This window comes from Furipterus horrens, unplaced genomic scaffold (genome assembly GCF_987537825.1).
Source record: "Furipterus horrens unplaced genomic scaffold, mFurHor1.1.pri manual_scaffold_13, whole genome shotgun sequence".
NCBI lineage: Eukaryota > Metazoa > Chordata > Mammalia > Chiroptera > Furipteridae > Furipterus > Furipterus horrens.
Window position 1 is genome coordinate 3329547 of NW_028327183.1, and position 21920 is coordinate 3351466.

At 60.4% G+C, this 21920-nt stretch overlaps 2 protein-coding genes across 2 annotated transcripts in view; one reads left to right on the forward strand and one right to left on the reverse strand.

Annotated features, from left to right (window-relative positions):
* Positions 1-7297, forward strand: part of ADCY7 (adenylate cyclase 7) — a 30145-nt gene extending 22848 nt beyond the window's left edge. The window contains exons 15-26 of the mRNA XM_090261460.1: positions 163-260; positions 930-1014; positions 1374-1499; positions 2155-2253; positions 2763-2956; positions 3715-3805; positions 4093-4248; positions 4862-5008; positions 5412-5502; positions 5753-5896; positions 6305-6429; positions 6624-7297. Of these exons, the coding sequence (XP_090117586.1) occupies positions 163-260; positions 930-1014; positions 1374-1499; positions 2155-2253; positions 2763-2956; positions 3715-3805; positions 4093-4248; positions 4862-5008; positions 5412-5502; positions 5753-5896; positions 6305-6429; positions 6624-6770 (1503 nt within the window). The 3' untranslated portion in view covers positions 6771-7297. The remainder of the gene's footprint in view (positions 1-162; positions 261-929; positions 1015-1373; positions 1500-2154; positions 2254-2762; positions 2957-3714; positions 3806-4092; positions 4249-4861; positions 5009-5411; positions 5503-5752; positions 5897-6304; positions 6430-6623) is intronic.
* A 2192-nt stretch (positions 7298-9489) lies between these two features.
* BRD7 (bromodomain containing 7) overlaps positions 9490-21920 on the reverse strand; it is a 29384-nt gene continuing 16953 nt past the window's right edge. The window contains exons 8-18 of the mRNA XM_090260929.1: positions 18329-18513; positions 17202-17325; positions 16562-16637; positions 14358-14465; positions 13903-14041; positions 13406-13517; positions 12061-12117; positions 10509-10623; positions 10212-10355; positions 9948-10091; positions 9490-9662 (exon numbers count right to left, since the gene is read on the reverse strand). Of these exons, the coding sequence (XP_090117055.1) occupies positions 9607-9662; positions 9948-10091; positions 10212-10355; positions 10509-10623; positions 12061-12117; positions 13406-13517; positions 13903-14041; positions 14358-14465; positions 16562-16637; positions 17202-17325; positions 18329-18513 (1260 nt within the window). The 3' untranslated portion in view covers positions 9490-9606. The remainder of the gene's footprint in view (positions 9663-9947; positions 10092-10211; positions 10356-10508; positions 10624-12060; positions 12118-13405; positions 13518-13902; positions 14042-14357; positions 14466-16561; positions 16638-17201; positions 17326-18328; positions 18514-21920) is intronic.

Consider the following 21920-nt stretch of genomic DNA (forward strand, 5'->3'; position numbering starts at 1 on the left):
AACAAGTGCAGGTCGTCCGTCTGTCCATGACGATGGGACGTCCTGACCTGCAGTGCAGAGAGGGTGTGAGTGAGGGTTTTCAAGGCGATGAACTTGAGCCCCTGCCTGAGAAGGGCACAGAGCAGCGGCCCTGGCTGGCCTCACGGTCTCTGTCGCCCCCAGTACCGCCTGGCGCCCATCCGCGGGGTCCGCCACTACTTCGCCTGTGCTGGCTTTGTGTTTGTCTGCATCCTGCTGGTGCACGCCCTGCTGATGCCCAGGTCAGTGCGGGAGGGCGGGACGGTGAGGCCTGCTGGGCTCGGGCGGGTAGACCTCAGGCCTCGGGGTCCCCCACACCTGTGACTGAGTGTTGGCTCCCTGGAGCTGCAGGCCTCCCGGCTCCCAGAAGCCTCCCTCCTTCCAAGCCACCTGCTCTCTGTGTGGCTCCTGCCTCTGCTGTCGGCTCTGCCCCCCTTGCCCTCTCGGCTGGGGAACTGAGGCTCACGCCGGTGCGCCCCCCTGAGAGGCACGCTTCTGGGCGGGGACGGGGCGTGAGGGCCCAGTGGCGGAGGGAGGGCGGTCAGCCGCCTGCTGGTTCTGGAAGGGCGGTTAGGCCCCAGGTCCACTAGCGCTGCGGGGTGGGATGTGCTTCCTAAAGACAGAAGGGGCACGCGTTTATACCAGGAGGGGGCCAGGGGCCCGAGCCTCGTTTCCCATCTCCTTGGCCCGGAAGGGGGGACGTGAGGCTGGTCTGGGCCTGGTGTGCTGTCAGCGGGGCAGCCGGACCAGTTTTCAAAGGGCCCTTGGCGGAGTGCAGAACAGCAGCTTGAGGGGGGCTGAGGGGGACCACGCGCCTGAGACCTGGGGTTCTGGGAGGGGTCAGGGACGTGTCTGTGGCTTAGCCCTGCACAGGCGAGGCCCCGGAGCTTAGGCTGTTCCCTCGTCCCCAGGACGGCGGCTCTGGCAGTGTCCTTCGGGCTGGTGGCCTGCGTGCTGGTGCTTGTGCTGGGCCTGTGCTATGCTGATGCGCTCCTGGTGAGTGGGGATGCTGCGGACGGAGCACCCACTGGGCCCATGGGCGTTGGGGCTGTGGAGGTGTCATCTGCTGCCTCCCGGACCGCCCCCCTCCCCGGTGGGCTCTGCCCATCTGAGCCCCTCCGGTCCCGAGGACAGTCAGTGCTCCGACGCTTCTCCTGAGGGTTCTGCTACCCCCAGCCTGCCGGTGGGCCCCCAGCGGTGTAGCTGTCCGTGGCCCCAAGGGTCTGCGTGCCCCTCTGTCTGTGCCCTGCAGTGTGCCGGGCTTCCGGGGGCTCCCACGTCGCTGGGCCCTCGGGCTGCAGGCACCCCTCCTGTCTGGGGCTGGAGCTGGCTGACCGGACCCTGTGCTTTCACAGAAGCACTGCCCAGCCTGGGGAACGCTCCGGGCCATCTCCGAGAGGGTGGAGACCCGCCCGCTGCTGCGCCTGTCCCTGGCCGTCCTGACCATCGGCAGCCTGCTCACCGTTGCCATCGTCAACCTGGTGGGTCCTGGGCGCGTAAAGACAGACCCCTGTATCTGCCTCCTGGGTGGTGCGAGCCGGTCCCGACCCTGGGAGCCTCCAGATCTGAGACTCCTGTCGCCTGAAAGCCACATGTGGGGTGACCCTCTCCAGGGCCCTGAGGCCGGGCCTGGGAAGTTCTGCGGCCAGTTAGAGCTTTGGGCCCCAGAGAGACACTCCATCCTTTCTTCCCGGCCCCCTGAGGGTGCCCCGTTTCACCCTCTCAGACTCGGGAGCCGTCCCGGGCCCAAGCTGGGGGATGTGGAGCCCCTGCCTCCGGCATGATCACACGCTCTGTGCCACAGACCATTCATGCCAGTACCCCCAGGCCCCACATCTAGAGTTAGGGTCTGTCCCCACTGCCATGCCCGGGCACTCAAGACTGACCACCTCGCTCCGGGGCACCTACGGAGAAGGAGACTCACTGGGAGGGCTGATCCCAGCCCCTCTGGCCTGTGTCAGCCTGCAGCTCAGTGAGGGGGTGTCTGACACACTCCTCCCCCCAGCCCTCAGCTGACAGTCGCTGTGGGGAGCTGGGACGCAGCAGCTCTGGGCTGGCTTAGAGCCAGGCCTGGCAGGTCCTGGAGTCCCAGGCCCTTGACCCCCCCCCCCCCCACGGGACCCGTCTCCTCTGCAGCCGTTGATGCCTTCCCAGGCGCGGGGGCTGCCGGCCGGGAACGAGACAAGCCTAAGGGCCCTGAGCAGCAGGGAGAGGACCCCGTGCGAGCCCCTCCAGGTGAGTGCCGGGTCCAGCCGCTCCCAGGACAGGTGGGGCCCATGTGGGGCTGCGCTGGAGACCCCAGGGGTCTGGGTGTTGGCACGCTTGGTCCAGGGTGTGCGGGTGGGGGCGCCCCGTGCTGGTGCATGTGTCCCAACCTCTCACTCTCGGGGACACCCAGAGGGTCTCCGTTTAGATGCCGGGGAAGTGGGCTTAGGAGGTTGCCGTAGGTTGTGGGGCTGGGACTGGGCCCCAGGCAGGTGGACACAGGAAGCGCCACAGTGGGATGAGGGCTGTGGGACTTCAAGGGGCGCGGCTGCTGATTTTGAGGTGTTCTCTAAAGGGCAGAAAGGGGAGGGGCGGGGACAGCGAGAAAAAGCAGGGGGTGGGTGGTAGGAGCAGGTTTCTGTGTGTGTGTGCGTGCGTGTATGTGTGCGTGTGTGTGCGCGTGTGTGCTGGGCGTGGGTAGTGGGGGCCAGCAGGACTGAGGCAAGAGGTGGTGGGGTGACTCACACCCGTCTCCCCAGTATTACACCTGCAGCTGCATCCTGGCCTTTGTCGCCTGCTCCGTCTTCCTGAGGATGAACCTGGAGTTGAAAGCCGTGCTGTTGACAGTGGCCTTGGTGGCCTACCTGGTGCTCTTCAGTGTCTCCCAGTGCGCGCGGTGGGACTGCTGCGCCCAGGGCCTGGGTAACCTCACCGAGGCCAACGCCACCCGCAGGTGGGGCCCCAAGCCCTCGCTGCAGGCCCCGCCTCCTGCCCGTCGGGACGGGCCCCTGGGAGCGCCTTTGTTTCTGTCAATTCACGCTGCGGTGCGGGGGCTTCCGAGCCACGGCCCCAGCCGCGGGGACACCTGTGGGGGACCGCGGGGACAAAGGAGCCGAGGGGCTCCAGGTCTGCAGCTCTGAGCTGAGTGTGACTCGGGCGGGCGCTCACGGAGGCCACCTGGCCGCGCGCCAGTCTGGGGGTGGGAGGCGGCGGCCTCAGCTGGAGCCTCGCTGTGCCCTGCGCCCGAGCTCTGGGGAGGGCGGGTGTGCCTGCTCTGCTCCACCTGTCGCCCGGGCGGGGCCCCGGGGCCCCTGGGTTGAGAGGAGGGGCCTAGCTCCCCATGAACTGAAAGGCTGCATGTGGGGCCCCAGAGGAAAACCTGCCCCTGGGGGTCTGGCTGGCCCCTGCCGACTCCTGCCAGCCCGCCGCCGCCCTGCGGCCAGGAGCCCGGGCTCCCCCACAGCGGCCGCGCTGCCTGGGGCTTTCTCTTCAGACGTGGCCACAAGCTCAGTTGTCCCCGCAGTGAGGCCGCCCCACCTCCCAGCCAATGTCCACCCTCCACCCTTTTCTCTGTGTGGAGTTCCCTTCTGTCTGTTTACCATGTGGGAGCGCCGGGCGGGGAGCGGAGACGGCTGTCTCTGTGGCCCTTCCCTGGGGGTGCGCCGTGTGTGGGGGCTGGAAACGACCCCTGCCCCCCTTCCCGTGCAGCAGCTCCCCACCCTGTTTGTGGCGGGACCTGAAGACCATGGTCAGCTTCTACCTGGTCCTCTTCTACGCCACCCTCCTCATGCTTTCGAGACAGGTGAGACCAGGGAGCGCCCTGCCCCCCACGCGGAGAGGGGCCGGTGGGGCCGAGTGCCTCCCGTCAGGAGCGGCGTCCTGTGGGGAAGCCCCGGTTGGGACCCGAGTGACCCACGGGCCACCTGAGAACCAGCCGCTGTTGGCCGTCCGGGATTTTAAGGCTGTTTCCTGAGGGAGGTGTTGTCATGGGCAGAGGGTGGGCACCGCTGATGAGCAGGGTCTCGGGCTGCTGGGTGGCCGTGTCCCTCCCTCACGGGGGCCGGGACGCTGCTGTCCCCCTGTCTGCAGATTGACTATTACTGCCGCCTGGACTGCCTGCGGAAGAAGAAGTTCAAGAAGGAGCACGAGGAGTTTGAGACCATGGAGAGTGTGAACCGCCTTCTCCTGGAGAACGTCCTCCCTGCACACGTGGCCGCCCACTTCATCGGGGACAAGCTGAACGAGGTGGGTGTGGGGCTGGCCGCCCGAGCGCAGAGGAGGCCGGCACGCCATCCTGTGGCGTGGAGGGCCCCAGTGGCAGTGCCGAGTGCTTCCCGTGGGTCTGGGCCTCGGGCGTGAGCCCCGGTGACAGTGGGAGCTGGGAGCTGTAGGGACACAGAGTCAGCAGCCTGGGTGGACCGGACGCCGCCCTCCTGGCCTTGGGTTTTGCCCTGAAGTTGGGGCCCACAGCACTTGCTGGGCAGGATGGTCACGGGTCACGTGTGCCCGGCATTGCTAAGCCGGGCGTCTGTGATGGACCCGTGTGCGTCTCCACCAGCTCTGCGCAGCAGTGAGTGTCCGACAGAGGACCTGACCCCTGATCGCTCCCTTCCACCTGCGGGGTCCTCAGCCCCGCTCTGCAGACTCGGGACATTTGAGAGCAAAAGTCCAGCCTGAGCCAGACCCTCCCTGACCACCTCACTCAGAACCCCCTTTGTGAAGCCCCCACCCCGTGAGATGAGCCTCTGGGGCAGCCAGCCGGGCCCCCGCCTCCCAGGAGCCCCCCGCAGCAGGGAGCCGCCCCTCCCGAGAGGCCGGGTGGGTGGCCCTGAGGCCCATTCCTTCCCTCCCCGCCCAGGACTGGTACCATCAATCTTATGACTGCGTGTGTGTCATGTTTGCCTCCGTGCCGGAATTCAAAGTCTTCTACACGGAGTGTGACGTCAACAAGGAGGGGCTGGAGTGCTTGCGGCTGCTCAACGAGATCATCGCCGACTTTGACGAGGTGCCGGCGGGCGGGCGGGCCGCGTCTGTGCGCTGGGGGACGCACGGGCCACGGTGGCGCGCTCATTCAGCCAAGCCTCCGTGTCTGAGCCGGCAGCTGGCTGTGATGAGCTGTGGGTCTGTGCAGAGGAGCCGTCCCCAGCTCGGCCCACGCAGCCGAGTTTCCTGTGCGTGCTGCCATAGAGCTGCCCCCTTGCTGCTCAGCAAGAGCCAGAGACCAGATGAGAACGGGAGGGACAGGAGGACAGGCAGTCAGGGCCTGCAGGCGGGAGGGGCGGGGGAGCCCGCGGGGACTGGGATGAGGCTCCGACATCAGCAGCAGCGGGCGCCCACACCCGCAGAATCTGGGCCGGGCCGCTGCTGCTGTCCTGACACCGCTGCCCCCCACCCCTCCGCCCCCGCAGCTGCTGTTGAAGCCCAAGTTCAGCAGCGTGGAGAAGATCAAGACCATCGGCAGCACCTACATGGCCGCTGCGGGGCTCAGCGTCCCCTCTGAGTATGAGCACCAGGTACTCAGCCAGTCTGGTGGCCTCACGCCCCAACCCCCAAGGTGTGAAATCCACTCATCCCCAGACCTGTCCCCTCCAAGGGGGCCCCGCCCCTGCCCTGACCTGTGAGGGAGGCGTCAGTGGTGAGGGGGCACGGGCCTCTGGCACGTCTGACAGAGGCCCTGTGGGTCTCGTGCCTGCATGGCACAGCGGGTCAGGGCGCTCTGCAGCACCCATCTAACCCCGGGCAGACGGGCGCGACCCGCCACGGCGCTCTGTCCCGCAGGAGCTGGAGCGGCAGCATGCCCACATCGGCATCATGGTGGAGTTCAGCATGGCCCTGACCAGCAAGCTGGATGGCATCAACAGACACTCCTTCAACTCCTTCCGCCTGCGCGTCGGTGAGGCCCGGCTCCGCGGAAGCTTCCGGAGCGCCCGCCCGTTAGTGTTAGTAGGGATGCAGGCTTACAGCCGCCAGGGTAACTGGGCACGCTGAGAGCGAGGCTCACCCGCGTCGTCACTGTCAGCTGACGGGGCCCTGCTCGGGGCCCGAGTTCTAAGAGATGAGCAGATGCTAGAACCATGGATGCCACCCAGGCTGAGGCCGTGCCGCCAGGTCTGCAGAGCGCGATCCCCGTCAGGCTTGGGGAGCACTGTTCCCACCCCCCACCTTCCTCTCGTCGGCCTGTCAGTGCTCTCTGTGGTGGGGGGTAAATTCCGTGCCCCTCCCCGCCCCCCACCCGCTCCACACGGGGCAGAAGCCTGCGGCGCGGCCTCTGGGACCTGATGGCTGTGAATGTTGTCTCCAGGCATAAACCACGGGCCTGTGATCGCTGGGGTGATCGGGGCCCGGAAGCCTCAGTATGACATCTGGGGCAACACAGTCAACGTGGCCAGCAGGATGGAGAGCACTGGGGAGCTTGGGAAGATCCAGGTAACGGCCCAGCCGGGGGATGGGGAGCGTGACCGAAGGGGGAGACCTTCCCGGAGGGCACCCAACCGCTGGGGGCCCGGCCACTGAATCCCGGTGGGAAACCCGACGTGTGCTGCGCACTGGCTGGTGTCCCCTGCCCCTCCGTCACAGCTGTCCTTCCTGCTCCTAAAGGCTCCGCTTTCTCGCCCTCCCAGGTGACTGAAGAGACGTGCACCATTCTGCAGGGACTGGGCTATTCCTGTGAGTGCCGAGGCCTGATCAACGTCAAGGGCAAAGGGGAACTGAGGACTTACTTCGTCTGCACTGACGCTGCCAAGTTTCCAGGGCCTGGGCTGAACTGAGGGCTGCTGGGCCGGGGGCAGACGGGCTCGAGGCCACGTCCTTCCCAAAAGCAAGCCGATGGGGACTCAGCCCCCGCCGGCCACCCACGGGCCTGGCCACCACCACGTCCTGACAGACAGCTTGCACGGCTTCCTTGGATTTGCACAAGAGGACTTCCTGGACACGTGTGCCAGCCCCCAGCTCCAGGTGACCCCGAGCCTCACCACGCCCAGGCAGCCAGAGCCTCCCCACGGCTGCTGTCAGGGTCGCAGCCTCGGGCACGGGGACGAGGCCCCCTCGAGTTTCAGGTCCCCTCCAGATCCTGGCTGCTGTGGAGGCCTTGGAGTGTGGCCAGACACAACCCCGCGTGGCTGGGAGCTGCACGAGGAACCCGTTTTCTGGGGGCAGGAGGACTGAGACCCCGTGTGTGGGGTGGGCTGGGGACCCTACATTCCCTGCCCGGGGGTGCTGGCACGCAGGACTGGCGAGGGCTTTCGGACCCGTCAGTGGGGTCGGTGGGAGGGAAAACCACAGCAGACACGTGTGACTGCCACAGCAGACACGTGTGACTGCCTGCCGTCTGTTTATTTTAAATGAATACATTATTAATGGAGGTCTTATCCTTTTTAATGACGTCTTAGAGGCTAGACAAACATCTTCCTCCTGCGTCCTCTCCGCCTTGCTACCCGCTGGCACGTAAGCAGGACTACTGTCCAGTGTCAGCTTACAGGATTACCCCAGCCCTGCGGAATGTGGCTCGGAGCCAGCCGGCGAGGGGGTGTGGCCGCGGCACTGCTTCAGACCACTCTGAGTCCAGCATTTCGAGATCAGGGGCAATAAACAAAAAGCCTAAAAACTCAGGCACGACCAACTCCTCAGCCCTCCCCCGACTACCCCCTGCAGGCCTCCGCCCCCCTTTCCTGCGGCACAGCCCGGCCCCACCCCCGTCCTCAGGGCGCACGTGAGGGCTCGTGGGGAGGCCCCCTCACCGGCTGACCCCTCTCGGGGGCTGAGATGTTCTCGCTCTGACCAAATGAATCAAGGCAAGGGCAAAAAGCCGGATCTGTGAGTTTCCACTCAAACAGAATCCAAAGGAGTCACACTAGATTCCAAGGTGAGCACTAGCCAACCGGCCCGTCCTTTGCTGAACGGACCTCCTGCCTCATGACCAGAGCCGCTCCAGAGCCACTCCAGAGCCCTCGTACAGGTGAGGCGATTGTCACTGCACAGCTGGGATTCCTGGCTGGAAGTCACCCACGAACCCCCTGAAATTACACAGAGCCATGCAGACTTCAAGGCTGCAGGCAGGGTGACCTGGTGGTAAGGTCTGCCTGGGGTCCGTGGCCAGGGCCAGTGGCCTGTGCCCAGTCTCGCTGCGGGGCGTGTCCTGACCTGCACGCAGGGGCTGGGGGCACGCGTGAGTCACGAGGACTTGCTGCGTAAAGGGGCTACACTGCACGGCAGGACTGCTGGCGGGGGGGGTGGAGCCTCCCTTCAGCAGCTTGGAGGGCCATGTTCAGGGGAGGACGGGCCTGCAGCGGGCGCCCTTCGGGGCCAGTGGGGAGCGGGGCTGCCGGAGCCCCCCGGGCAGTCAGGACGGGGCCTCACTAACACGGCGTGCGGGGCCTCCTGAGCGGGGCCTGTGGCTGCTCTGCAGTACTCGTTACTGTTTTCTCTCGGCAATGGAAATCCTGATCGGGAGTCTAAAACATTGGTTGCCATTAGCGTATTTTTCTTTATTTCCCCTTAAAGCACCGTGCTCAAATAAGACTAAGTTTTCGATGCTCAGATCGAAGTGTGTAACTGACCATAAAAGCCACTTGCAGTTTTACCTTATAAATGTTTTCTGATTACCAAGCCATTTCTTCATGTGTCCTTTTGTTCTATGACAGGACAAGTATCTCTTTCCCTTTGGGTTGAGGGCTTGCTTAGAAGTTTGCACTCAGGCAGCCTCAGACTTCAGTGAACACCCCCCCCCCCAAGTTTGCTGGTTTATTTAAGAAAACTTCCTAATGGGTAAGAAGACCCCTGACTGCTGTGTACGTGTGCACAGAACAGGTCAATGCAGAAATATGCTTTGAGAAGGTACATGCCAATAACCTTGGGCTCTTCTGTATACTGAATATTCATAGGTCTGTAGCATTTGTTTTAAATGTTACAGTTCATTTTACAAAGTACCAGTGTGTCTACTTGGTTCAGCTTTTCACACATTAAGTTACCAGGATGGAGAACCCGCATGTCTTGACTTGGGATGTTTTCTTGGCCTTGAACTTAGCTCGGTCGAAGCAGATCTGAGGCTCAAGGGTGGATACCACCCGCTCATCTTGGGGCCAGGGCTGGGGACCACACAGGCGGGGAAGGGGCAGGAGTGCTGTTGGCCTCCAGAGAGCCCTCTACCCCGGCCACGCCCCCTGCTTTCTGAGCTGCGTGGCCACCAGCAAAGCCACTGTCCTCACGGGGGCCACTTGTGAGGAGCTCATCAGACACCACCTGGGAAGTCAGCGATTTGGTTTCTTTAATGGGGACCGTGGCAAACGTGGAAAACAGGGATTTCAACCATGTGTGGGACGCGCTCCCTGTAACAGACAGCCGCGAAGAAGGCTGCCCTACCTCTGAGCTGTGCACTCGTTATCAGGAAAGGTCAAGGGGCAACTGAGCTGCTCTGCCTCGTCCAGTTCATAGTCCCAGGGTCAGTCGGCCTGGCTACCCAACAGAAGTCCAGTCTCTGAGGCATCAAAGTTAATTGTTCCAAAGTTTAATTAAAAACACAATTTACAAATAATATCTTGTGAAAAGCATTTCCAAGTTAAGAATGAAAAAATATGTACATAATATATAATCAGATACCAGTTGGCTTCAACTCCCATGGGGTTCACACTCGGCAACAGCAGTCTTTTTAGCTTCTTCAACATCTGCAAGAAAGAGAGACCCCCTTCAGCACCTTTTCTCCGGACAAACAGAGGGCTGGGAAGGGAAAGGCAGCGTCCAGAGGGGCGGTGCTGATGGCCCTCCCCACGGGGGCGGGTGAGGACGACGCACGCTCTCAGCTGATCACGGAGCGCTCTCTGTGACCGTGTGACACCTTCAGTTGGGGACAAAGCGGAACGAGCCTCAATGTCTGCACATGCGCAGCACGAGCGGCGGCACCCGTTACAGGCCCTGTGAGCACCACCAGCCCCCGCGCGGCGGCCACGCACCTCCTGTCAGATCCACCAGGCTGTGCCCCACGATGGGGCAGGGGACGGAGATGCCCATGGCTTTCCGAACCCCGTGCGTGCTGACGACGTCGCCTGGAGTCACCTGCTGGGCGAGTTCTTTAAGGTTATTGGTCACCTGTTCGGCTAGAAGGAACAAAACCAAAATGAAACGGTTCCAGGGACCGAAGTGCAGTGTCTTTAGAGGACAGGCAGGCAGACAGAGGCCAAGGCTCCGTGCCCCCCCGCCCCCGAGGCGCCGCGTACCGAGATGCATTTCCCTGTAGGAGGGGCCCAGGAGGCAGATGGTGTTGGGGGGCGGTCTGGCGCTCAGGCGCTCGTTCTGGGCTTCCTGGAGCTCCCGGAGCAGCCGGGTGGTCTCGTCCAGCTTCCTCTGGAACACTTCGGCTTCTGGGGTGAGACGGGGCGCGCTGAGGAAAGCACCCCCGCACCGCAGGCGGCGGGCTTACTGGCTCTCCTCCCCGGCCGGTGAGAGCGCAGGCTTGCCTTACTGCCCCTGAAGCCCGGCCAGTGGCTCGTCCCAGCCCCTCCGGAGACACTCACCTTCAGAGTCGAAAACTTCAGCCGGAGCGCCGAAGGCCGCCACCACGTCCAGTGCCGCGAGCCTGCCCTGGCCGCAGGCGTCAGCGCGCCCCGCCGGCTCCATCTCTGCCCCCTGCTTCGAAGGAAGGAAAGGGACTGCTTGGAGCCCACCGCCCCCAGCAGTGCTGGGGGGAGACGTCGGTGAGACGGCTGCGTTTACAGGTCCAGCTATTCTGCCTGTAAAAATCGCCATTCCCAAAGCCTGGCAGAAAAGTACCCATAGACTCACCCCACTCGGTGAGGTAGTGGCGTGTCTTACACAAAATGCACCATCTGCTTCACGGGCCAGCAGCTCTACACTGACAGTGACCACATCCTGGGGCCGCCGGGCCCGGGAAGGCTCCCAGTCCACGGCCCCCGGGCTGGTCGCCTGCACCCCCACATGAGGCACTCCCAGGTCCCCACCAGGCCCCAAACTCAGGCTGTCAGTATCGCACGGGAGAAACAAATCCCAATGCAGGTGGAGCTTGTAGTTCGGGAACTTTAAAGACTCAGTTTCCATAACCTCGGTGCCGCTTTCTGGGATCCCATCAGCCCAGGGAACAGGTGCAGACCTCGCGACGGCGCTCCAAGCTCAGACAGCCCGAGCCCTCGGCGTCCCGGCCAGCGCATGGTGCCCGGGCGGGGGCGTGGGCACAGCTGTCAGGCCACCTGGCCCTCTCGGTCTGCACTTCCCACCCAGCTCCCTTCCTATCCCGTTCTAGTTGTGAGGTTTCTTGCCTTCTTGCCCCGTCACCAAGCACGTGACCTGCTGGAAAGGACGCAGTCTCGTCACCACCTACACCTGCACTGTCTTGTCTTGATCTCGTGTCTTCAGGTGCCGTCCCCTCAGGGAAGGGCTTACTCTGGTCTCAGATCCTCAGCGCCCCAGTTTTCCCATCGCTGAACCCCCGAAGTGTCTGTCACCACCACGTTACGGTAAGCATGAAGGTTACAAGTGACACTCGCCCTCCCTCGGTGCCTCCCTCAGCTGCCGGTCCCCCACGTGTGGCCTGTCCTGCCGCCTCTCCCGCTGGGGATGGACCCACACTCCCTGCATCCGGGGCCACAGGTGCGCCGCGCCCGCCCACTCAGCCCCACCCCGTCCCCCATCTTTTCCTCTGTGCTTGTACAAGCCCCAGGGCGGGTCACTGTCCCCTGCCTCCAGCTCCCCACCGCCCCCGACAATCTATATCACAGCGCCTGCGTTCTGGGATAGAGCCTCAGCGCTCAGCACTGCACAGGTCCCACGGTCACCCGCTCTGAGCCCTGCACGTGCGAGAAGGGCCCCGTGTGCCTCACACCCGGGTCGCCGGAACCCTCGCCCCAAGGGGACCCTCGGCCTCCCAGTGCCAGCTCTCCAACCTGCGCCCCCACAGACCTGGGACCCGCCCCGGCTGCCACGGCGGCCCCTGCAGGGAACAGTCCTGCACCTCACTGGGCACTTAGTGCTTCTCTTTTCAAGCAAAGCTTTAGCGTTTAGGTCTCTGAGCTCCTTCTCCACTTAAATATTCTTTATAAAGAACATAATCACCTCCATTTCTTTTGCTGGGTCGTGTGTCCTGATCTGGCCTTCATCTTCAGGTGACGACTGCAAGGATAAAGAGAAACTTTCCATTAGAAGGTATAGAGAAAACAAGAACATGGACTACGGGACTACAATTTTTTTTAAACCAAAAGTGAATCAGATATAATTACTAGCATTTTTTGAGTATCTTCCGAGTCAAGAGTATCTACTACTAGCGACTTCACGGTGGGTAATTCTAGCCTGACCCAAAAGCTACCACCTGTAGCGTGAGTTACACAGCTGTAGCTTAAGAAGATAAATAGTCTGTTTTCAACAACAGGTCTCTGATGAGGACAAAGCAGGAACTCTGGGGCCTGTCCTGTGTTCAGAGGCGATCCTCTCAGATGGCAGGGGCCGCCGTGGAAGACTGGAGAGCCGGGGGGCAGGATGGCCCCCCCAACCCGGGTCCTGAGGGGCAGCGCATGCGTATAACCAGGTGGCTGCGGTTTGCTCACAAGCCGGTAACAATGTCATCTTTTCTTGAAAGGCTGCACTGTGATTTACTTACCAATAACCAATTTTTTAAAATTATAAACAACATATCCTTATATATAACTTTTTTCTTATTTTCTAGAATAAATTCTGAGAATAACATTAGATCCCAGAGCAGAGACACTGTCCATTTGAAATATGTCGCCACATCAGCCACATGGAAGCTGTTCAATTCTAGTGCAGGCCCATTAACGATCTCAGATGAGGGGACGGGAAGGGCACAGTGAGAACGCGGCGGAGCCGGCGTCACAGCGTTGTCCGGGCCGGTGAGGGCAGAGGCAAGGCTACCCTAGCCACAGCCACCAGGATGCTGTGACCCCCAAGAGACACGGGTCCTCGAACAGGGGTGACAAGGACATTCTGGAGACCAGCTCCTCCACAGCAGAAGGAGCGCCCGTGGTTCTAGTCTTTGAATCAAGCGTCCCTGGGGCCCCAGACCAGGAACCCCGCCCCGCCGAGCTGGGGCTGGCTCGCAGGGGTCACGAGAAGACAGCAGCGAGGCCCTGCCGCCCGCGCTGCAGCTGCAGGAAGAGGCCGCCCTCGGCGTTCTGGCCGACACGGTCTGGGGCGGGCGCACAGCCCCGGCTGCCTTGGGAGCCCACGTCCAGGCGATGATGACAGCCTCCTGGCCTCAGACCTGGTGCCCGCACTGCGTGTTTCCGTTCATTGTCCTCCACCCGCGGTCCCCGCCCGGCTGGGCTGTCCTTCCAGGGGAATGGCTCAGCTGTCACCCCCGCTAATCCCCCGATTTCCCAACACTGCATGACTAATGCTGGAGCGCGGACAATGAACTACCCCATGCCTTCAGAAGCATCCTTACCGCCTCCAGGTCCTGCAGCGCTCGAGAATGCCCTCCTTGGGTTAGAACGTCCAGGAGGCTGTCTGCCATGACATAGGGGTAGTCCTGGCATGTGGCCAGAAACTCATGGATGCTGAAAGACAGCGGCGGGAAGTCAGAGCCCCGTCCTCACAGACGCCCTCAGTTCCCACACCCCGGTGCAAAGCTGTCTGTCCAGGCCCGACGCTGCAGTCCCAGACTTATTTACCAGGGACAAAGTTACCACGAGAGGATGAAACAGTGGAACAGGTCAGTGACAGGAAAGGCTGGGGACACTCAAAGGAAAGTAAGAGCTCAGGCCAGAGGGCCGTGCTCCGCCCCTTTCCTTCCTGGCGGAGGGGCTCTTCCCCGCCTGGAGACCACCCGGTGCCTCGCGCCCCACTCACACCTGCAGCCTGGACTGCACCCTTCGGGGGCACCCAGGTAGATCGGGTGTGTGAAAACGCGGCGCTCAGAATGCCGGCGAGCTGGTGACGCACCTGAAGTCGCTGGGGACATCAGAGTCCTCCTCCCCGTAGGTGGAGTAGATGAGATCGGAATCGTCCTTGCTGATGTTGGCAAACGTGGAGTCGTAGTGCGGTGCGTAGGAGCTGTAGGGCCCGTAGTTCAAGTACAACACTGCGGACGAAGATCACTGCCTGGGTGCTACACATCCACTTGTGAGCCCGTCTGCAACTCTACTACCTTGTCGCCTAGCACCCAAATCTACAGTAGCTATTTCCCCCCAAACAGACGATTATACGAAATCGCTACTCCAGCGACTTTTTCCCCCACAAAGGGGGGAGGGAATAAAGAAGCTCATTTTGAATACGAATACCCAATTTTTCCGTTTCTTCTGAATTTAACAAAATAGCTAATTAGAGTGGCAGAAGTATCAGCAAGTGCACCCGTGAGTGATGCACCGAGCGGTCCCGGCCACGAGTGGGCGCCTCACCTGGGGTCGCTTTGTTCCTTTTGTCTTCCTTGAACCCCTGCAGGGTGTTCACTCCAGCCTGCAGCCGCCCCGTGGTCATGCCCAGCCTCACGGGGCAGTAGCCGGGCTCTGAAACATAGGGCCGCGCGGTCAGAGGGCGGCATGCAGCCCCACGCCACTGACGGGGCCGTGCTCGGGGGGGGGGCCCTGACTGGCCCCGTCTCTAAGATGAGGAACTGAGCGTAGAGAGGCAGGCACGTGGCCAGGACCCCGGCCCGGTCACCCCCATTCCCCCCCACTGCTCCCTGGGGCTCCTTATGATCATGCTGCACCTCACCTTAAAGATTAAAACGCTGGGGCTCTTCATGGTGTAATGGAAGGAAACCAGTAGGAAGGGGCAGTAAAAGACCAAGTAAGGGAAAACAACCCGACTAAGGACAAGAGCTTGTGATATAGTCAGAAGGAATGTGTACAGGGAAGAACAGCCTGTAAAGACGTGCCCTCAGGGCCCTGGCCAAGTAGCTCAGTGGGTTGGAGTGTCGTCCCCGATACACCGAGGTTGCAGGTTCAATCCCTGGTCAGGGCACATATGACAAGCAACCAATGATGCATCAATAAGAGGAACAACAAACTGATGTTTCTCTCTCTCTCTCTTAAAACAGTCAATAGGCGTGACCTCCGTAAACCAGGAACACAGCCCTGTGACGCTGGGGCTCTGAAACGGACACGGTGGTGCCAGGAGGAGACGTGCTCTTTGGCCACGCCCATGCCCACGGACACAGGGCCCGCTCTCCTGGACTGGAGTCCTGGCTTTCGTACTGGGATCGCCCCTCAACAGCGGCTACTCCCCACCCCTCCAGCAGGCCTCCTCTCCTCGCAGGAAGCAGCCCCGAGCTGGTGTCCTCGCGGCCACTGGCCCTCCACCAGGTGATACCGGTGAGAAGTAGTCGGGTACCTTCCACCTGAAACCGGGGAGCCCAGCCAGCCGCACCAGTCAGCTAACGCCTGCAGGGGCAGAGACCAGGGCCAGAGGGCAGACCGCGGGCTACAGAGAAGGAGGGGCCGTCTCCCAGCGTCACCTGAGTCGTGCCGGCGGCCTGTCCTGGCGCCCAGGTGTCCCCACCGCGACACTGGAAAGAGCGATGTTCTCAACTAGGGGTGGTTTCTGTGGCCCAAGACCACAGGGATCCCTGGCACAGTAAGGGCACAGAGAAGCCCAAGTGAGCTCTGCCCGGGACACAGTGCGGCGCCTCTCCCTCCGGGGCAAAGCCCCCGGGAGCGCTGCAAGGGCGGCGCCGGCTCTCCGTGCTCTGCGGCTCCCTTCCGTGGGCGTCCCTCCCTCCCTCACCGCCACCTGGCCAAGGGAGCCTCGGGGCCCTGAGACGCAGGAAGGCACGGCCGCCCCGTCCCTCGGGAGCCTGCTGGCGGCCCCTCCCGGCCCCACCCCACGCCCCAAGGCCGCGCCTGGCCCGCAGTGAGCAGTGAGGACCGCAGTGAGCAGTGAGGACCGGGACGATGTCCTCAAGTACAGGGGCTCCGCCGTCAGTCACCCTGGCAGCCCCAGGGCCCTCATCACGGCAGACGGAGAACGGGTATTTACAGCCTAAATCAACACTCTCCCATCTGCCTTTACAACACGTGATGACTCCTCTCAGACGAATGACCAGAATTTCCTGCATCACATCAAATTTCAAAATACTTCCTCAACTATTTCCAATAGAGTATCACCTGAGAAACTAAAAACGTAACTGAAGTTAGGAAGCAGCGAACCCCCACCTTTATAAACGGCCCGCGGACCGCACTGCAGGACGGCGGTGTTAGGTCTCTGGCGCTGTTACTGAGAAGGGAGCCCCACGGCGCCCACGCGCGTCCTGCTCACTGAGGTGCGGGCGCCTGGGCTGAGGTCCGGGGCAGGGACTCGGCGCACAGACCACAGGCTCCTGAAGCCGGGGCGAGGACTTACGGCTTCGCTGTCTGCCTCTGCTGACGGGGGTCTGAAGTTCTAGGACTCTGCATTTTAAAGAAAACTGGATCTACACAGCACGATTTTCGGGTGAAGCAGAGCTGGGCCAGCTGGGCCCACAGGCTCCATGACGCCCAGCCAAGCTTGTCATCGGTGCTGAGACAGCAGCTGACCAACGCACGGGCCTGCTGCGTCACGCGGCCCCGGTCACCGCCCTCGGCCAAACGGCAGGTTCGCGCGCCGTCCGGTTCTGTGAGCCCACCTCCTATGACGGGGTCCACGGGGTGCAGGAGTCCCAGCGTCGTGGTTCCATCGGGTTTTCTTCTTTCAAACTCACACTGCAAGGACCCAAAGCATTCACATGGCACGGACGGTTTCATATGGATGTGTACCCATCGCGTACATGCATCGCACCCCAGAGCAGCACTTGAGGGAAGCTAGCATCAGCGGGGGCCGGCCCGCTGCCCTCAGGCGCCGACGTTCACCCCTGTCCCCGTACTCGCAGGCGCGGACGGGCTGACCAAATGACGGCGGGGAAAACCTCAGAGTCGGAACGAGCTCTGTGGGTCCGCCAGGCCGCCTCGTTCTGCCTGCTCTGCTTAAGAAGGAGGGCACTAAAGACCAGGAGAGGGGTGACGTGCCCGAAGTCGCCTGTTCATCCACTTGGTTTTAAAACCAATGTGTTAACACTTCAAAAGGCCAGAGGGTGTGTTCTTGTAAGTTTAAAATAAAATATGTGGTTCATTTTCCAATTTTAAAACACATTAACTTCACTAAGACAAAGAAACAGAAAACCCCTAGTACTAGAGGGTCAGCTTCCGAAGGAGCGCTGCACCGGGCGCCCCAAGGCAGGTGTGGGTTGACTGACGCGCACGGGGACGGGGACAGGAGAGCGATGTCACCTGACTGTTCACAAGACGCCGGCTCAGCTTCCCTCCAGACTCCTTCACGATGCGGTCGATCTGCTCCTGCTCTCTTTCCAGGTTACGGCTCCTCCCTTTATCTTCCAGCGTCTCCCTGTCTGTCCTGAAAACACACACTGGCACTGAGCACAGAGGAAGGTAAGGCGGAAGCGCGGAAGGGAACCCCGGACACGAACACAGCCCAGGGGAAGACACGCACTGGGAAGTCAGACTGGGCCCCTCAGGCCTGGGAAGGGCCCCGGCGGGACGCGCGCAGAGACAGGCAAACGACTACACCAGCCAGTCCCCTCCCTTTGGGTCCAGTGGCCTTTACCTTAAATATTTTTCTCTAGTGCATCCACAAAAATGAATCCTGGCACGAATATATTTTGAAGGCATTTTTTTTTAAAAGTCTGACTTTTCATATTTAAGTGTAAAATAAACATACATTTAAAATGTGTAAACCTTAGAGAGAGGCCAACGCTTGTCGCGTGTCTACTGTCTTCGCACCGTGGCGGCAGAGCTGCCGGAACCCTCCCTGGCGCCCAGGAGGGCTGGCCGTCAGCCGTGGGAGTGGGGCTGCCCTGCCGGCCGCTGCCCGGGGGGCACACACGCCCGGGTCCCGGGGCGGCCACGGCTCCGGAACAGCTCCCCCTACGCTCTCTCGCTTCCTCTACAGCAGCAGTTCTCAACCTGTGGGGCGCGACCCCTTTGGGGGTCGAACGACACTTTCACAGGGGTCGCCTAAGACCATCGGAAAACACATATATCATTACATGTCGTTTTTGTGATGAATCACTCTGTTTTGGTTATGGCTGGGGGCCACCACAACACGAGGCACTGTAGTAAGGGGTCGCGGCCTTGGGAAGGTTGAGAACCACTGCTGTACGGGACGCAGCCATGAACAAACAGTCCTACTGAAACAGACTCCCTGACAACGGGTCCCTAAAGGTAACCGACTGGCTTCTGAAATGGGTCCATAAGCACGCGCACTTGGAGCCGTGTGGGAAGACGGCACCACGTCCCTGGACGGGACTTCACACCCGAACCCGCCAGCCACGCAGACGAGGACCGGGCCCCCCAGGCGGGCGCTGGCCGGCCCGACCGCAACCCCGCCACGGCCGCACCTCCTGCCTTCCTTGCTGGCGCCCACGAAGGCCGGCGCGCCGGCCTCGCCCGCGCCGTCCCCGTCCGCAGGCCCGCAGCCGCTGTCCTCCGCGCTCTGAGGGGCGTCCGCTCTGTCCTTCTGCTGTCGGCTCTTCTGCAGGTCAGCCATGAACTCTATGCTCTGCTTCAGGCTCTGGATTCTCTCCTAAAAATACCCCACAGTACTCTTACTGCATGGTCGCCATTCCTGTGTGAAGTAACGCATTGTTTCCTCCCCAGGGCTTGTGTTTACCTCGTGATTAACTTGGGAAGAGAAACAAGGAAACGTAATTATACCAAGAGTATCTTCCTTAGGAACCAGGACAGACACGTCTATTCCTTCAGTGCAGATGACTAATTTCCGACACAGAGGACGCTTTAGAACTTTACTGCACCATCAAAAAGCTCACAGAAGAGGACACATGTATAAAGACTAAGTATCCTTTGTAGCACTGAGTTTAAAAAGTCAAAGTTGGTTTAATAGCATGTTGACATTTTATATTTAACAGAATGGCGTATCGTTTGAATTTTAAGAATTATCAGGCTTTTAAAGCCTGCAGCATGTGGATGAGCACGTGACGCCTCCTTACGGTCTGGCACCCCAGGAAGGTCGCCGATAATGGGGGCAGCCATACGCCTGGGGAGAACCCAAGGCGAGGGCCAGTCCAGCCTCCTTCCCAGTGCCTGTGGTGGTTCTCCCCACCGAAGGCACCGTCTCTGTCTCGTGACACGTGTGCTTAATTCCCCGCCGCGGGGGAGTTTTCGCTGCGGCTGAGGCCCTGAGGTTCTAGTGACGACTGTTGCCTTTGAGCTCCGAGCCTTGCACGGGATGAAACATGGAGGGCAGGCTCCTCAGGGACCCATGGCGACAGTGGCAACAGCAGGGAAGGGTTTTGCAGAACAAGAGAAACTAAGGACCAGAAAGGAGCAGGGGTCATTCAACTAAGAACATCGTAGTCCAGAAACACTTAAGTGACTCGTCTGAGGTCACAGAAGCAGGACTAAGACCCGGACTCGCCTCCTGTGGCTATGTTAGCTGTGCGGTTCAAGAGCCTCAGGAACATGACCTTGTCGTTTCTGCTGAACTTTTATTTTAAGTCCCCTTAAGAGTAGTAAGTGATGTATTTTATTGTAGACAAAGATGTGGGTAGAGGAGAAAAGAAAACCCTTTCTAATTTATTATCTAGCGAGGAACAGGGTGGAGAGGCTAATTCCCCCAGTGTGTTCTCCTAAGCATTATACATATTAGGAAATGGGAATTATACCCAATATTTCGGTCCTAGGACTTTTCTCACTTAATAAATTATAAGCATTTCCCTCCATATCATTAAATGTTCTTTATAAGGTTCTTAATAACTGTGGAGTATTTCATCCTATTTGGTGTACTGTGATTTAGTTAACAACCTCCTACTGGACATTCAGATCACTTCCAAGTTTCCACCATTACAAATACAAGTCACATGAGTATTATTGTAAATAATCTAGGAATCTAAAAATCTCTCTCTCTAGGATATATTCCTAAAAATGAAAACACAGTAGGTCAAAGGGAATGAGTATTTTTAAGGCTTTTGATACTTACTGCCGAACTCCCTTTCAGAAAAGCAGTATTAGTGTCTGAAAGCTTCTCTGAATCCCTGTCAAATATAGTGTAATTTTTTAAAAACTGCCAATCTGACTTTTAAAAACATGTCTCATTTTAACACATACTTAGAAAATACCAGGGAGGCGTGAAGATTCGTCACTGTCACGGGCCACTTGTGTGACCCCTTGCGAATGTCACCAGGCCGCTGCCTGCTCATCTCCCCCCGCGAGCCCCCGGGCCAGGCGGCACAGCGCAGGTGCTCAAGAACAGGCCTAGGTCCCGGGGCTCTCGGCAAGCTTTGAAGCTCCACTTGAGAATTTATAAAGCAGAAGCTACATTAAGAACATTTTGGGTTTCTTTTTTCTAACATTACGTGCACAAAATTAAAATAATTCAATTAGATAAATTTTCAACATTTTGGCTCATGGAAAAAAGTTGGGTTTCCTTAATTTCACTCTGAAAGCAATGCCTTCCTTTCTCAGTAGGTGCAATGTCTCCAAACGGGCACCCTGCTTCCCAGCCCCTGTCACAGCAGTGAGGACGCACAGGCCGAGGGCCCCCACGCCCCTCGATGGCCCACTCCGCGGGAGGAAGGGGCCCGTGGCCCGCCTGAGGCCGCACAGCAGCCCCGAGACAGAGCCGGGCCCCGAGCCCTGAGGAGCCCGATTCCAAAGCCGTTGTGCTGCAGAGAGTACGGCCTGTGCTGGTCTGTGTTACGACGCAGCATCCTCGGGTTTATTTAGATGATCGGAAGGGTCAGTCTACGTAAGTCCATTCTTTATAAAAATAACGTGTACCACTTGTCATTATTTGGGTGCAGCTGAAAAAAATCATGAAAGACTGCTCTACAATCTTCACACTGAGCACGCGCAAGGATTATCTTTTAAAAGACACCACTCGTGGGAGGGCGTGCTGGGCTCTCCTGGGAGCGCTGCTACTTGAGGAGTTAACTCAAAAGGTCTAAATTTAAACACTTCAGGATCTCGGAGGTAAGGGTCCCTCCCCTCTGGGGTGGAGAGAGCAGTCAACAGGAAGCCGTGACACAGGATGGGTAGGGCTCCTCAACAGGAAGAGGTCTGAAGAAAAGGCGGAGAACAGAGAGAAAAGGACAGCGGGGAAGAAACCTGAGTTCCTGCGCCTGCAGCCATCCCAGCCCCAGTGAAGCTCAAGGGGTGCCGGCCCCTTCCGCACGCGTTAGTAAGGACATGGCTTAAGGATGACAAGTGACGACACATCATGGCAACGGTGGTACACCGGCGTCGGCAAGTTTCCTTTGGATACGCTATCCCTGCGACTTAACTGTTCTCCCACAAGTTCAGTGCAGACACTGCGGGCGACAAGCGGCTGCAGCTGCCCTCAAACGCAGTAACACGCAGCACCTGCAGGCCTTTAACCCGGAGCACGGCTGGGTTCTGTGCCCCGAGCCTTCCCGCCAAGGCTGGGAAGAGCGTCTGCCCTTCCCCCTGCTCTGCAAACTCCGCCAAGGACGGTCACTGGCTCACGCCAAGTTTCTCGGGTCTTTAGGAAAGGAGGGCACTGATGCTGTCTACGTATGAGAGGCGGGCGAGAGCCATCGTCAGTCCAAACGGTTCTCCTTGCCCAGCGAGCAGACCCGAGAACCTCCCGGGGCCTGCAGCACAGCCAGTCAGACGTGCGCACCGCAAGGCGGCTCTGTACATGGGAGGCTGGTGCAGGCGATCCCTTCCAGGCGGAAACACCACCTGCACCTGGGACTCGTTCCTCCCCCGGCCCGAGCTCAAGCCCTTCACGCTGCCCTTTCTCCGCCTCGCTGTCTTACACGCACTCAGTCCTTCTCGGCAGAACCCCACTCCTGCCCTGCGCTCCTGCGCCAGGTCCCCCCACCGGGCCCTGCACCTACTGCCAGCAGGTAGCTCAGAGGGCGCAGGCCAAGCCTTCCCCTCGTAGGGGCTCTGGCTCCGGCTGGGGTGGGGTGGGGGGGCAGAACTGTCCGGGGCTGTCACCCACTCAGA